A 16455-nucleotide genomic window follows, 5' to 3' on the forward strand; every position below is an offset into this window, starting at 1 on the left:
CTCACAAGAGGAATCATAGAAAAGTTGAGGCTGGCTTCACTTAATTCATTGCCTTATGGTATCAAGATATGAACTACTGCTTCTAAAAGAACTCCTGCTTTTTCCATGAGCCACAGTTTAATGTAGCAGAGACAACCTACCTAAAACTGAAACCTAACAGCAGAGGTGCTGTATCCTGAACCTTCAAAGCTGTGACCAAAATAAATCTCTTGTCTTCATAATTTTTTTAAAACAAGTTAAAAAAGTTAAATTTATTATGTTTCAATCCATATTTTATATTTTAATATATTATAATAACAGTAAAAATGCTAAAAACAATAATATAATTATAGATTATTTTATATATAGTAAAACTAAGTAACTTAATGTATATATAAATATATACTTTACTATATATTTTATACATATAATAAAACTAATTACTTACTGTACTGTCAGTATCCATTCTGGTGGATTATTCATGCTCATAAGCATGCTGTCAGTAAGGACGCTAATTAAAATCAGCAGGCGAAAAAGGGTAAGCCATGGTCAAGGAATAATGCGCAATAAATTACATTAGAAAAGACCTATTTGTATAAATTGCATTTATAAATACAAGGACAAGGGATAAGATCCTTTTGTAAATATTAAAAATACATGTATTTATATTGTAAAATAAGGATTAACATTTGTTAACTATTTTGACTGTTTTATTAAACTCTTCTTTTCCATGTGTTTTCAAACACTATAAAATTAACCAAGAAAAACCCAGTCTTTAATATGATGACATAAAGTACCAATGAGAACGAAGAGTTCTGCAGCAGCAGTTGAATAACGGAACATCTGGACTTATTTGTGCATTGAAGACACAGCCAACCACCCTTGGAAAGGATATGGATTCACCAAAACCTTGATAGCTACTCTTCTGAGAGAGCTGAAAGGAGACAGTGTGCAGAAGATGGAAATGGCATTGAACCTGAAGATAACTCTGCTTCTGTTTAAGACGATGAAAGTCTGTAAGAAACCACAGGGAAAAAATGCAGTTCATTAAGAATAAAGAACTTAAACAACATTACCAGTGCTCAGCAGACTGAAATTCACTCATATTTTCCTTGGCTTTGATATCTAATTATAGTCAAAGTAAAAATGAAGTGGGTTTTATGGTTTTGTTGTTTATATTTAGACTTACCTGGTAGCTCACCGATTTATTTTGTTATGCTGGTTGTATGCTTAGGAAAGTCACTGGCCATGGTATCACAGGCCTGTCTCCCAGCTGAACTAATGTAATAGAAAGCACTCTAGATAGCTCATGGATTTGCACTTAAAGGTATCAGACGGCTATATTTCAACTAAATGAATGTGAAATTTTTAATTTTATACCAGGGAAAATCAACGTACTATTACAAAAGCAAAGAGCCAATGTTTTAAAATATCACATCAATCATTTAAATTATTTATGTGGGAGGGGCTGGAGGAGGGAGGAAATGTGATGCATTTCTATTTTAATTAAAATGTATTTAAAAATAAAACAAGTAAAAAGTAAATCCTAAAAATTACTGCTTGAAAAATCAAATTTATTTGGTATTACTGACATGAATCTTTCTAAAAATAGTAAATTATGTAACATAAACACAAAGACTTTGGATATTAAAAGAACAGAAATATTCTAAAATTAAAATTGATCCATATATAAGTGTGTTATGTATGCATATATACATGTTGGCTTGTGTACATGGATATATATATATATATATATATATATATATTATCATTGAAAGTATAAGTGTATGTATATTAACTATATATGTCCCTTCAGTGAAATTATTAGTTGTGGGGTGTGCACAGACATATTTTGTCTGTTGATGTAACTTGGTGAGTGTTTGCTTAGCCTTCAGGAAGCTGAGTTTGAGCCCCTTAACACTGAAAAAATTATTGTAAGTAGTAAGTATTCTGAAAATTATGAGATAAGATGGCATATTTTAAAACATAACATATGATACATAGTAAGATAAAAGGTATTGTAAAAAAATCAAAATAGGGCATTAATTCTTTTTCTTTCTAATAGAGATCATATCAAGCACCTCACATATGCTAGGCAAAGTCTCATCCACTCTTTATCCTGAGGCTCTTTAAATTCTTTTTTCTTTTGATACTGGGTTTCATTACGTTGTCCAGGCTGGACTTGAACTCACACTCTAGACCACAGAAGACTTGAATTTGCAATATTTTTGTCTAACAACTATTACAACCTGGCCACCAGGTCTGGCCTTAGAAGTAATATTATATACACCAAAATAGACACATGTAGTCAATGATAGTAATACAAAGGCTATGACTTATTGCTCTTTATATTGACAGATGCATATAAAAAAGAAATTACAAGGATGAACAACTGCCAACACTTCTGCCTGCATGTCAGCTCTACCTAGTTACTCTGTGCCTCGGTTCTTAGAAAAGTGCACTTCAACATGCAGCCATATGGGTTTGGTTCTGCTATTGAAATGATTCTTCCAGCTCCACTTAAATAAACTAAACACCACAAGAAATAAACATGATTGTTTAAAGTCTACTTTCCATGGTAGCTTCCAGAACAATTGCAAACGTCATGGGAAATACAACAGATGTGTTTGTCATTGTGAAGGGAGAAGTAATTTCGGATTGTGCTGCAATTGTTTTTTATTTTTATGATTATTGATTCCTATGCTGTCTTGAAGAGAATAAGCCAGATATAACCCAGATATTCAGAAGAGCTGACTTTAGTGAAAAGAGAACTTACAGCATGAGACATCCTTGCAGGTTTTCCCCCAGGTACTTCATAACAGCTAGGGCCATGAATAACTCTGAATCCTATTTTATTTTCATTTCTTTTCTTTTTTTTTTTTTTTTTTTTTTTTTTTTTTGGTTTTTTCGAGACAGGGTTTCTCTGTGTAGCTTTGCGCCTTTCCTGGGACTCACTTGGTAGCCCAGGCTGGCCTCGAACTCACAGAGATCCGCCTGCCTCTGCCTCCCGAGTGCTGGGATTAAAGGCGTGCGCCACCACCGCCCGGCTTCATTTCTTTTCTTTATGTGAGTTTTTAGACTTTTATTTTACTTCTAATCCAATAAGTTTTGAACATATTCTTTCCCCTGTCCTAACTTCTCCCACATCGTCCCCACCTCCCTAAGCACCCAACTTCATGTCTTTCTCTCTGTTTCAAAAAAGAAAACAAAAAAGGAAATAGTAAAAACAAATCAAAAGAAGGGAAAAAAAGGACAAAAAATAGCAGGACAATATGCACACATAAAAATAATTGAAAATTATTAAATTAAAAAAACACACGCTGTCTGTTTTGTGTTGGCCAACTACTCCCAGGCACATGGTCTGCCATGAAGTATTTGTTGTTTCTTAAGACCTTGTTTTGTCTTTAACAAGGAAGCTCCTCCTCCCAGCATGTCTGCATACAGGTTCTGCATACACAGTTCTCAGACCGCTGCTTTAGCAACAACCTTTCCTAAGGTTACTGCCATTATGACCTAAGCACACCAAAAAGTGAGTGATGAAATAACTCAGATGAGGACCTAATTTACATTTTAACTAAAATGTTCTCAAAATAATGCAAGTGACACTTTTACCATGACAGTATTACAGAGGTGTAGCTGTGCAGCGTGTGTGTGTGTGTGTGTGTGTTCTCCACAGACTTTAATTCCATTTGATTTCCTCATTAGATAACATCAGTGACTTTTATACATGACTATCAAAATACCAGTAGAGAATCCTCATATTTCCCCATTTTAATACACTTTAATTTTTGTCGGTAGCAACTTCACTCTTCCAAGTTGTAAACACTGGCACTATCCATTAGTCATAACTTGCTGTTCCTTCTCCCGATATTACATAGGACACTGGACAGCAGGGTTCTTCCCCCTCCTCTCTCTTTTTGTCTCCCTCCTTCCGTCCTCCCCTCTCTCCCTCTCCCATAATCAAAACTTTTATGATTACTTTAAAATTGATAATTAGAGGATAGTAATCATTGTATCTCAACAAAACCCATTTATATTAAGGTATATCCGTGCATACACTAGGTTAACTAAAAATAACATATCGCTCTTTCCCTGGCCCCTCTTCATTTCTCTATCTCTTCCTCTTTTCCCCATTTTCACCCCTTCCTCTTCTCCCTCATCACCTTCTCTCCCTACCCATTTCTCCCTCTCCTTTGCTCTCCCTTCTGTTTCCTCTTTTGATCTTTTCTCTTCTAATTTAGAAAGCTGCTAGATTAGTTTTCTTGAACTGCCACCGCCATGCCCTAGGTCCTTTGATCACCGCAAGTCCGTGTCAAGATCACCACGATCTCACCTCTGCCACCGTCGGCAACATGACTGAGTTTCCAGCAGTAGCACTGCCCTCTCTACGTCCCCTTACAGAATCAATCTTGGCTGCTGCCCGTCCACTTGCCCAAAAAAGGTCCTACCTTGTCTTTATTAGAATTCCAAGTATTCTGCAAGCTGTAACTCAAGTTTTACCTTAAATTCATTTTCTTATTTTGTGTGTATAGCTGTTTTGGCTTCTTGTACCCATGAACCATGTGTGTGCCTAGTGCCCAGGGTGAACAAAAGAGGGCTTCACCTTCGCCAGGACTAGAGTTACAGAAAGTTGTGAGCTGCTCTGCGGGTGCTGGCATTCAAAATCATAACCTCTGAAAGAGCAGCCTGTGTTCTTCACGGCAGAGACATTTCTCCAGCCCCCGAATTGTGCTCTTGGAATGAAAACTCTTCTGGCTTCCTCAATCCACATAGATTTCTGAATTTTCTAACAGAACTCATTCTCATACTTAGTATTTTGTGTTTTTTTTCTGGGAGTGTGTATGTGTGTTTGTGTGTGTGTGTGTGTGTGTGTATGTGTGTGTACATAATCTGTAGGTCTTTTTGCAAATGAGATAGGTTTGAATTTATGAATATATGAATGAGTGAATATAAAAAATATATTTTGGATGCACTATTCTGACTAGTGAGTAAATTATCCAGGTGTCTGAAATTGCTGCCATATTCTAATTATTTTATGATTATTTTAAAATTGATAATCAGAAAAAGATAATTAGCATATTTCTACAAAAAGCCATTTATATTAAGGAATAGCAGTACATATGCTAAATTCACTAACCTGAATACAATACTCAGATGTTATATCAGATTTATTAACTATCTTTAATATGTTATCCCCACATAAAATACATTATGAAAAAGCTCTTTCTCTATTATTTTATTATTCTTATGTCAATTATATTTTAAGTGGCTGAAAATAAACTAATAAAAATATAGTTTCAATAATGATGATTAATCCTTACATTTCTCTTAACATAGTAATATGGATCCATATCTTCCAAGGGCTCAGACACCATTCCTTGGGGAAGGGTTCCATAGGTAAATGGCAGTTCTTTGCCAGCTTCCAAATAAGGGCTTGGTTTTAAATCTTCTTCATGCTCTTCGTTGCATTTTTTAGCAACATGATTTTCAATGAGTTCAAGTGACTCTGCCGTAAAGGGGATAAGGCCCTTTGGCTCTGGTGACGTCAGCATCTTCAATTTTGTGCCTGTAAAAATAAAAGTAAGTATATAAAATTTGGTAAGTCATTATATCAGTAAATTGTCACCTACTCCTTGAACTAAGTGACAAGCTCTGTAAGTGGGGCTGTCCCCTACCACTTCAGAGCCAAGCATGGTTGTCTTAACTTATACTCCGGAGCCCCAGCTGACTACCTGAATAACCTCAATGACCTCAGTTGGTTTCTGCTCGATGTTGTAAACCCTTTCTATGATGTGATTTCTCTGTTGCTATTTTCTTTATTATTATACTTGAGCAGTATACCTGAGATACTGCTCCACCTGGCACTATCAATCTATTGCTTTAGCTGACAACTTCAATGGGGCTTCTCCAACTGATTTCTGCTTCCTCTTTTGATTTGATTTAATGCTCTCTCTCTCTGTCTCTCTCTCTCTCTCTCTCTCTCTCTCTCTCTCTCTCTGTCTCTCTCTCTCTCCTATCATCTAATTATTCATTTCCTTTCATCTCTTGCTAATATTTATCCTTTTATTTTTGCTTTCTTATATACCTGCTAGACTCAACTCATTCAAAATCAAAAATAAGAATATTATGGATCATTCTCTGGACCATATAGAATTTTATGGTCTCAAAATTTAAATTTATAATTCAAGATATTAAAAAAAAATAGAGACCACCAAACTGAGTAGGTACATTTAAAGAGATCACACCTCACGTTTATAGAGCTATATGCTGTTTTGAATTTTATCATACTTAATATTATTCTCATTTGTAATTTCATTTAGTCCTTCCTAGAATTCTTTTAATTCTATTGGTTTCTCTCCACTTCTCCACTGTAACAGAAAACTTTTAAGGGTATAAGAATTCTTTTAATGGTCAAATATAATTATGTCCTATGCACTACATATAACTGTAAACTGTTTTTAATGGCCTCCAATGGTACTGGGCCCCATTGTTCTTGTGTTTAGATTTGGATTACTTTCTTTACCCTAATCCCTGCCTGTGAGTTGTTGTCATCACCGTTGCCTTTTAGTGGTGTAAGGATGAACCCAGAGCCTTGCTCATGCTTGGAAAGTATGTCTCCAGGAACATGGGTCACATTTGGACCACATTCTAACTCTCATATCCTTAAAATTCTGCCTTTCTCCAATGTTATACAAACACTCTTGGTGAATGCATTGGGGTTGCATCACTCCCTGTATGTGGATATTTAAAACTACAGTTCTAAAATACTTTCTTCTCTTGGATGTTTTTGTGCGTATTTCACCAATAAAGCAACACAGAAAAATTTATTTTCTTTCACAATTATGACAAAAACTCTTTAATATCTTAATCTTTTTTGTTTTTTTAAAGAGAAAGAAAAAGTAAGGGTGTAGAGCTGGGAAAGTGTGGAGGATTTTGGAGAAGTTGGGAGAGGGAAAAATCAGAGTATATTATATGAAAAAAATCTAACGAAAAATGCCAAAAAAAGAAAATGCAAAATAATAAAAGAAAAAACAAAGTCACGAATTCATGACTAGAAAATTACTCATGACATTTTTTTCTCTGTGTCATGAACCCTTTTCTGCATGACACACAATTACATTGTATATGTAACACATTCTCATGACCCATTCATTAGCTGGAGGACATTGAGGAAGTTTCCCTTTCTGAGGTATTGTGAACATAGATTTCCATATTTACTTATTATCTCTATCTCAAAAATATGTAAATAAAAATGTGCTCTATTGTTCTTTTCAAGCTAATGAATTCCTTTTCCCTTGAAGTAGCTTCTTTTGATCACAGAAAGATACATTCACATTAGTGTTTGTCTACACCAGCATCCTCAAAAATGGCCAGTGCCTAGGTGTGGAATAACTCCAAAGAGAGAACCCTGGCAGGAGGGTGAGCATATAGCTATATGGAGCTCTCATCCTTTATGAATGCTATAAAATGAAAAACTGCTCACTGTACCTAGAAGTTTTCTCCAGTCCTACAGAATCTCTCCCACCCACAGGATCAACTCACCTCAACATAAAGTTATTTTCCAAATATCTTGTTCAATATGTTCATAAAACTGATACTTTTTAAAAGGTTCTTAAGAATCACCCACCTGCACAGACTCATGCTATAAAAATAATAACATTCACATCTTAAAATTTACTGTGGGCTGTCAAAGTGCTTTGAATAAATGTGATTCATGTTGCAGGTTTTCTCTTGAAATTTTTAGTAAACAATGCTTAATGAGTTTTATAAAATTATATTCAGCAAAGACATCTTTGTACATAAACTGGTTTATTAATGACTGATGCTTGTAATATTAAATGTTAATTACTATTACTATATCATGATATAATATGGCTTGAGCCCCAAAGGAATCACTGAATGTTCTTTTTATGTTTTTAGTGTTCACTTGTTTCTTTCTGTTGTCAAGCATTATCTAATGTTGCCTTGCTATTTCTTAAGTACTCCTTTTATTTATAAAGTAAAGAAGAAAATAGGTGAATGCCCATGTTTAGCTCAATTCTTTAGAATAAATGAATTAATAAATCAGAAACATGTCAAGGACCTTTTTTTTACATTCACACACACTGACAATGTTTGTGCTTTAGATTTTTAACATGAGCCTTGCTTACTTAACAGTGAAAAATAAAATAAAATATCAAAATTTATAATAAAATAAAATATAACATGATTCAACATATAAAAACATACATGCTAGAAAATATTGCAATACCATAGGTTTATAAAGATTGCCCCCAAAGCCACTTTGAACAGTAACTAAGACCCATTCAACCCCATGTTATCATATGTGACTTTTGAACTGATAAACTAGGTTGTGGTGAGAAATGACCTAGTAGAAATAAATGAAACAAATAAAACCACAAAGCTTGAAATTGGGTAGATTGACATTCAAATTTGAAATTGCTCCTATTGTTTATGGAGATCTCAATCAAGTTAATTATATATTTTAACTTGATTTTTCAGTCATACCACTGAGATTCTTTCTTGAATTAAAGATAAAATTATACACCTTGACAAAAAGTTCAGTACAGTAATAGACACATAATAGATAAGAAATCAATATAAACTTTTCTGAGATTTAATTTTAATTTTATGTGTATGAATATTTTGCCTGCCTATATGTCTATGTACCATATATACATGTAGTGTCTGTGGAGTTCAGAAGAGAGCAATGGAACTCCTTGGAACTGAAATTAGAGATGGTTGTTAGCCACCGTCAAATCTGGGAATCAAATTTAGGTCCGCTGGATGAGCAGTTGGTGAACTTAACAACTGAACCATCTCTCTAACCTCTTAAAAGGAATTTTATTTGTGATAAAATTTGGTATGTGGATCAAATGTAATATAATTATATATAATGACAGTGTATATAAGACACAGAAGTCTGTACTAAATGGACCCATCTGTACAAGTACAACAGGGAAGAGATAGGCTTTGTAGCAGAGATAACTGTTAATATGTCTTACTTAATATCAATATCAATATCAATATTAATATCAAGTCAATACCAATTTCTCTTGCCAAGAAAGATAATATAAACTTAGACTGTGCTGATAGATGATGGAGAGGCTATCCTTCTCTGTTCAGTAATGGGTAAACCGGAACGAAACCTTTTTGATTAAAGTAAAATGACATTGTGGAGAGTTTGTATAAAAAGAATGAAGGGTATGTCAAAGTGACGGAGAAAAAGCACAAAGCGGAAACTCATTGTTTCCAAGTATCTGAAGGATTTCAAGTGGAAGAGAAACTAGATTCCCGTATTATCACAGAAGAGGAACTAGAATCAATGAGCCAATAGCAGGACAGATTTGCTTTTAAGATAAAGTGTCTTCTAAAATTGAATGAGTTGATGTGGGCATCATGCCTCATCTTAAGTAATAATAGGAAGCATGCAATTATTGATAGTTGGGTGAGACATTTGCAATGGATACAAATATTGATTGATAATGTCAATATAATGTAATCTTGGAACAATCAAATGTTAAGTAAGATACTTTTATCAAATTTAACGTTATCATTCTTTTGCATGAAATCACAGGATAAAGATTAGCTGAGACTTAAGGATTAGAAATTTAAAATATTCAAAATAGCTGGACTTACAGTACCATAACACCCATCCTAAAATAATTCCTCTATTTATTGCTTTTAGAAGCACTTAGATGGCTAGCCAACAGTATTAAACTCATGTATATTAAAATTACATTTATTAGCATTAGACATGAAAGAGATATTTCCAGCCATTATATGATGCTGTCATTAATGGAAATAGTCTAGACACATTTCACTGAAACCTCAAGATTCAATTTGCCAGTCCGTTTTCTTATCGTACAGTCCAAATGTAGCCTTTCCTTTTCTGTACCACTTCTTGTTAAATAATCCAATGATGACTTGTTTTATTAGATAACAGATAGGGACCATCAGAAAAATTTCCAGTATTTGGGATCCTTCATATATATGCAGTGTAAAATGCTGTAAGATTAAGTCAGATAACACAGAATCCCTGAGCCACCATATATTGGGAATTTATTGGGGCTCATTATGCCCCTCAGTGCAGCAACTTATCTCCAATGATTCTTTTAGCAGTTAATCTGACACTGAAAGAAAGTATACCGAATTGTTGACTAAAGGAATGAATGGACAGTAGGCATTTGTCTTCTATGCACTGCAAGGCAGTGCAAACATTTATCAAATGGAACTGGCAGGCCTCTGACTTTTAGATGGTAGAGTGCGAACTGAATTATTAATCATTAAAACATAATTCCGTAAAAGCATTTCTGTGGGAAATTTATATAATATGCTCCAGGCACTATGCTTTCTGTTGAGCTATCTTAATACAGCATCAATGCCTAAGAAAACAAAAATTAATAGTTAATCTGTCCATTAGCTGGCCTTTCTAAAATACTGAATAGCTAGAGTCAGCTTTTGGCAATAACAGTATCACATTCAACTCACGGTTGCACTCTTGACAAGTTGCAGTTTTATAACATTTTAGACTGTTCAGTAAAATGGAATCCTTTTCTCTTAAGAATCAAAAAGGGTATGGAGTATATTCTTACAGAAAATATTCTTGAATTTAAAATTTGATAAGGACAAATTTATCAAAATACTGTGGAGACTGTAATTATGGGCACTTCTGTTGAATGACTGCCATTTCTGAGACAAAAATTTCAAATTATCTCATTTTCTTTCATATTGTCCTTGTGAGCACCATTTTACCAAAGAGTAAGTGTATCTCTGTCTCTTCTATGACTGCTCCATTATGGCACAGCTGAGTAATTGGTGAAGAGCAATGTTTACTCAGTTTTGCTTAGATTTACATTGGGATATGCTTAACCAAAAAACCCCAAATAAGGACAAAAGGACAAGAGACTGCTATCATGAAATCCACTCTCTGGATTCAACTCTCTGGATTTGGGGAATTGGTAATTCTATAAATCATGGTAGGAAACTCCCTGATCAACAAGCAAAAAGGAAGAGCTAGGTAATTGGGAGAAGAACTTACCTGGCTTCATTTAGCTACAAATAATTCTATGCTTTGGGGAAGTCAACTAAATGCACCAGTTTGTAACACGAGTCCTAAAGATCTAATAATAAAAAACCCAGAGCCAGATATTGGGGTGAAAGCTAAAAAATCAGAACAGCCAGTCACTAGCTTACCTCTACAAAGTCCTCTGCTTCAAGAGAGTGAGTTCCTATTTCCTCACGCCCTACATACCTTTCTGTGTCTTGCCATATTACTTCCTGGGATTAAAGGCATGTGTCACCACTACCTGGTTCTGTGTCTCTCATCTAGCCCAGTGTGGCTCTGCCTCCCGAGTAATAGGATTAAAGGTGTGTGCCACCACTTCCTGACCTCTATGTCTAATTTAGTGGCTGGCTCTGTCCTCTGATCCCCAGACAAACTTTATTTCGGTGCACAATATATCACCAGACAACTTCAAGATTTTTCACTTGGATCAAAAGACATAAAGGAGGTAGGACCTTGGGTAATCGTTTTTTTGCAGGCGCCAGAAGTTTTTGCAGCACCTTTTAGCAGCTTGGCTGGCAAAAGCAGCAACAGTGTGAGGCTTGGTGCCCCACACTGTATGTTTGGCTCGCTGAGGCTGAAGAATGTGAACGCTCAGTGAAGTGGCTTTGCCACTTGATACTGACTGTGGACTTAGCTGAGCCCCATTCTCCTCATGGAAGTAAGGAAGAATGTTTAAAGTTGGCTTTTAATCTGGCATGGTAATTTTATTTTTCTCGGTGCTACTTTTGTTGTTATCGTTAAGCATAATTTGAAGCATTGGCAGGTGGCAGATTTGTAGATATTGAGGAGTGCCTTTCAAATTGGAGTGGGGAAGTGAAATTATTCAAGGAATGGCTGTGTAAAATGCCTTTTCCTCCAGTATTTTTGCATTCTCCCTGGCAGTCACTTTACATCAGTTTTATTCTTCCACCAGGCATGCTTTCATTTTTTTTTTCTTGCCAGTCACAACCTCATTGAAGATCTGGGACTGTGAGATACAGCTCACACAACTATACTGTTTTTGTACAACACTGTGAGGTTTGCATATTTGCTCTGTTCTCATTATGCCATCAGGGAGGGTTTTGTATAGTGTTTTGGGGTGCTTTCTCTTTTTGTACTTTCCATGTTTGCAGAAACACATATGGCAAGATGTGGAACTGAGAAGTTCCCATGAATCTTGGCTCCTGCACTTTTGCAACCAGATCCATTTCTAGATAGCTTAATTATTTGAATGTAAAACTAAGGTGTAAATTTAAAAACTTGAAAGGATTCTGAAAGTAAGCATGCATGAATTTTTAAACAAAAGTTTATAATAGAGAGGCAGGAAAAATGTCTCAGCATATAAAGTGCTTGTTAATCAATTGTGAAGACAGTTCAGATCCCCACAGGAATGATGGTTCTCCTGTATCTTAGTGTTTGGAAGGCAGAGAAAGGATGTTCCATGGACAAACTGGCTAACTGGACTAGACAAATATACAATCTTTAGGTTCAGTGAGCTTCCCCTCTTGGTAAATAAAGTGGAGAGCAATCTAGGAAGATAGTCAATGTCAACCTTTGGCACATACACATGTGTATGAATCATACACTTGTGTATCCATACACATGCAAACACATAAACACATGCATATATACATACCATGTGATAAATAAATAAATAAACATAATATATATAACATAAAATAAATAGATAAATAAACATAATAAAAATCCTGGTTTTACAAAGTGTTGACTAACGTGCAGAGAAACATGCTGGGAAACTCTTGGTAGCATAAGTTGTTACATTTCTATGTAGGATTCTGAGATGTTGGAACAGCTCCAATGTAGCCACTTCCCCCTCATCCCATATAATGCACTTTAGATAGGATTCCTATAAATTATTTATGCTTCACAAACCAGAGTATTTGGGGAATTAATTTAAAATAGAAATAGGTGGTAGCAAGTAGATGATGTTCTCTCTAATATCCCTTGAAATGGTTAAACCCTAATAGTTGACTCCTAGTATAGGTCAGAGGCTGTGACAGGGGTTTATAAAACTTGGCTAAAAGTGATTATCAGATCTTTAAAAAGATATTGTGGAATATGGAAAAGAGTATTTCAAATATTAGGAATGAGAGATAATATTTTTTGACTTTTTGACTTCTTGACTTTGAAATATATCTAAAAACTTCCAAAAGTGTAAATTCAAAGAAATTGTAAATATGGACCCGAAGGTTGATACAGATAAGTTAGTTCTATTCGTGTGCATGTGTTTTATGTACAAACCTGCACATGCATACATTAGCACACATGTATGTATAGTATATTATGATAGAGAGACAGCATTGAAATCAGGTTCTAACAAAGGATTATGTGTTGGCAAAATGGCTGAAATCCTTTTTATTTTGTTAGTGTGTGTGTGTGTGTGTGTGTGTGTGTGTGTGTGTGTGTGTGTGTGCATATGCATACCTGCATGTGATGTGTGTGCATTTGGTGTGTGTATGTATGCATGTATGTGTGTGATGTATGCATGTGTGTGCATATGTGTGTGAAATTGCTTGTGCTTGTGTGGATGTGTATGGAGACCAGGTGATGTTAGGATGTCTTTTTTCAGTAGCTTTTCCACTTTCATTTTTAAAGTCAAGAAAGTTCCTATTTCAGCTACAATGGCTGTCTAGGGATCCCAAGAATCTCCTTGTGCTCCCCATCCCAAGCTCTGGGATCATAGGAGTATGCCACAAAACCTGGCTTTTACAGGGGACCTTGTCCTTATGCTTGTTTGGCACCATAGTACCCACCAAGCCATCTTCTCAGCAACCCTGACATTTGTTATAAAATGATTTAAAATACAATTCATTGAAAAAATAGCTAGTTATAAATAACTGTAATTGTGATAGGAATCTAGAAGTAAAAGATTAGTATTAACCTGTATTTTAAGTTATATGGCTTAAATATTAACAAGATAGAAAATAGTCAAGATCTGGAAAGCAGTTAAGGAATGATATGCATTAAGAGACAATAACAAAAATGAATCCTGGATTCTCCTTAGAAAAGTGGAAACCAAAACAAAATACAATAATACTATTAATGCATATAAAAAACAAGAACTGTAAAACTAAAATTATGCCTTCAAAAAAGATGTTCTTCAATCATGAACACAAGACAAAGACAATTTCATACCTTTCAGGTAGATAGTTAGACATTTAACATGAAATAAATAAAATGAGATAATGTACATAAATATAAAATTAATCTATATATTATTTTTTAAATATTAATATAATATGTGGATAATTATCAAAATATGGAAATTGTTTATCAAAATAGATCAAAATATAGAATAAAATTTATACAATAGACTGCATTGCAAATGTTGAACTACCAATAGGTATGATGACTCAAAAGCTCACCTTATGCAACATACACACCAAAGATTATACACTGCATAACTAAATTTCTAAAAGAAGGGTAGGCATGTCCCAGTATGGCACTTTTCATGGAGAGTCAGTACTGGTTGCAAGGTGAAAAGCCTGTTAGGAATTTGGAACACTGGTGGACATACTTATCAAAACGACACTCAATGACTCTTAAGGTTTGTGCATTTTCCCCCTGGAAAGCCATAAACAAATGTGATTTTCATTTAACTATTGCACCAATAAAGACATCTTATGATTAAGATATAGGGAAGTTTGCAAATTGTTCTTGGAATACATGGAATAATCATTGCAATCTGATTTTAGAAATGTACAAATGGACAGAAATGTGGTTAAGTTCACTCAAAATGATCATTTGTAAGTTCCAGGCACTATGAATATAGGTATTAATGCATTTTTCACAAAGACTTTATGTGTTTGAAATAGTTGATTATAAATATGTGGGGAAGAGTTTAGTTGTGTAGCTAGGTTCCTATCTAGGCTTTAAAAAATTAATTTATTAAATTGATTTTATATGTATGTTTGTTTTGCCTGAATGTATATCTGTGTACCACATGTGCACAGTAATCACAGAGGACAGAAGAGGACATTGACTCCCCTTGGATTGGAGTTACAGACTATTGTGAATGGCCATGTGGATGCTGGCAATCAAACCTGAGTCCTGTAGAAGAGCAGCCTGTGCTCTTAACCACTGATGCATCTCTCCAGCGCTGTATTATTATTTTAAAAATAGCATTTGTGCATTTGTAAATGATTATGCAATTTATAAAACACTTCTTTTGTCTTTGATCTTAGACAAGTCATTTCACCTCTTGATGTATTGTTTTTCTCAACTACAAAGTGGAAATGATGAAAGGAAGAGTAATGTTAGCAACGGTAAGAAATGTAAAGCACTTAGAATAATGCCTTCCAGGTACAATACACTACCCTTATTATTATATCTTTTATTATTACTTTAAATCTTTTAAAGTATAGTCTTTTTATGCTTACTAATCTTTTTCAATAAAACAATTATCTAATATATTGGATTTTTAAAGACAACCTGCAGAAGACAGTATAAGTCTTACTGGTAACCAACAATTAATAGTAATAACACATTACAGTGAACAACTACAATACAACAACATTCTTGAACAGTTTCCAAAATGCAGTGAGCTTTATTCTACTTTATTTATATTTCTTTCATGATTGTACATTCAACTTGTTACTATTTTCATAGTGTTTGCTGCTGTTTCCTCTTCTAACAATTGTCTCTAACTCATTGCAATCGAGAATGATAATGGAGATAACAGGCTATTAAAAGTAGCCTAAAATAGCCAATGAAATAGTCAACCATATCATCAATGTTTTGACTCTTTAAATTGCCTTCCTTCCTGTGTCCAACCACACCCAATGCACTATTATTTTCTTGTACTGAGCTGAGCTTGAAGGCTGGAGATTGATGGGGAATGAGCCTGGTCTTCAAAGCACTGCACACATCTCTCTAGGTTTGAAGTTCCTAGTCAGATTTAGAAGGAGCAGATCCTATGGCAAGCATAATCTAAATTTGTCACCATTATTCCTTAATGGTTGTGAGTCTCAAGAGTAGAAAACCTTTCATGTGCAGATACTGAAAGAACTTACTTCTAATGGGAAATGGTCATGTCCATCTATAAGGACAGACTCTCTGACTTCCAAAGTTGTCTGGTGTTCACTCCATCATTGTACATTTGGTTGGCACTCTTCTATTCTTGTGGTTTCATCTCCTTAATGCAACTTTAACTTTCTTTATTCAAATTCTACTTGCTCCTGAGAGCAAGTATTTTATTTTGCTTTATTCTTTTCTAATATAAGCTACTGTTGATTTACTTACAGCTCTTATTTTTTAGAGTTCTTTGAAATTGTGTTTTCCTCATAGTTGAGCAAATTTTGGTTAATGCTTGAAACTTAACTCCCTGGACAATTAATTAACCTAATCACACTGGGACCAAATGTGGTTCACATTTGCTGGCTTCATATTTCCAGATTGCCTGAATCTGT

General features: G+C 34.6%; 1 protein-coding gene across 4 annotated transcripts in view; it reads right to left on the bottom strand.

Moving 5' to 3' along the window:
* The window catches only part of Scn7a (sodium voltage-gated channel alpha subunit 7), an 83853-nt gene that overhangs the window by 54731 nt on the left and 12667 nt on the right, over positions 1-16455 (bottom strand). For all 4 annotated transcript variants that reach the window (XM_076569588.1, XM_015995999.3, XM_042275398.2 and 1 more), the window contains exons 2-4: positions 5301-5545; positions 875-993; positions 428-517 (exon numbers count right to left, since the gene is read on the bottom strand). In XM_076569588.1, the coding sequence (XP_076425703.1) occupies positions 428-517; positions 875-993; positions 5301-5531 (440 nt within the window). In that variant the 5' untranslated portion in view covers positions 5532-5545. The remainder of the gene's footprint in view (positions 1-427; positions 518-874; positions 994-5300; positions 5546-16455) is intronic.

The sequence above is a fragment of the Peromyscus maniculatus genome, chromosome 4, assembly GCF_049852395.1.
Source record: "Peromyscus maniculatus bairdii isolate BWxNUB_F1_BW_parent chromosome 4, HU_Pman_BW_mat_3.1, whole genome shotgun sequence".
Taxonomy (NCBI): domain Eukaryota; kingdom Metazoa; phylum Chordata; class Mammalia; order Rodentia; family Cricetidae; genus Peromyscus; species Peromyscus maniculatus.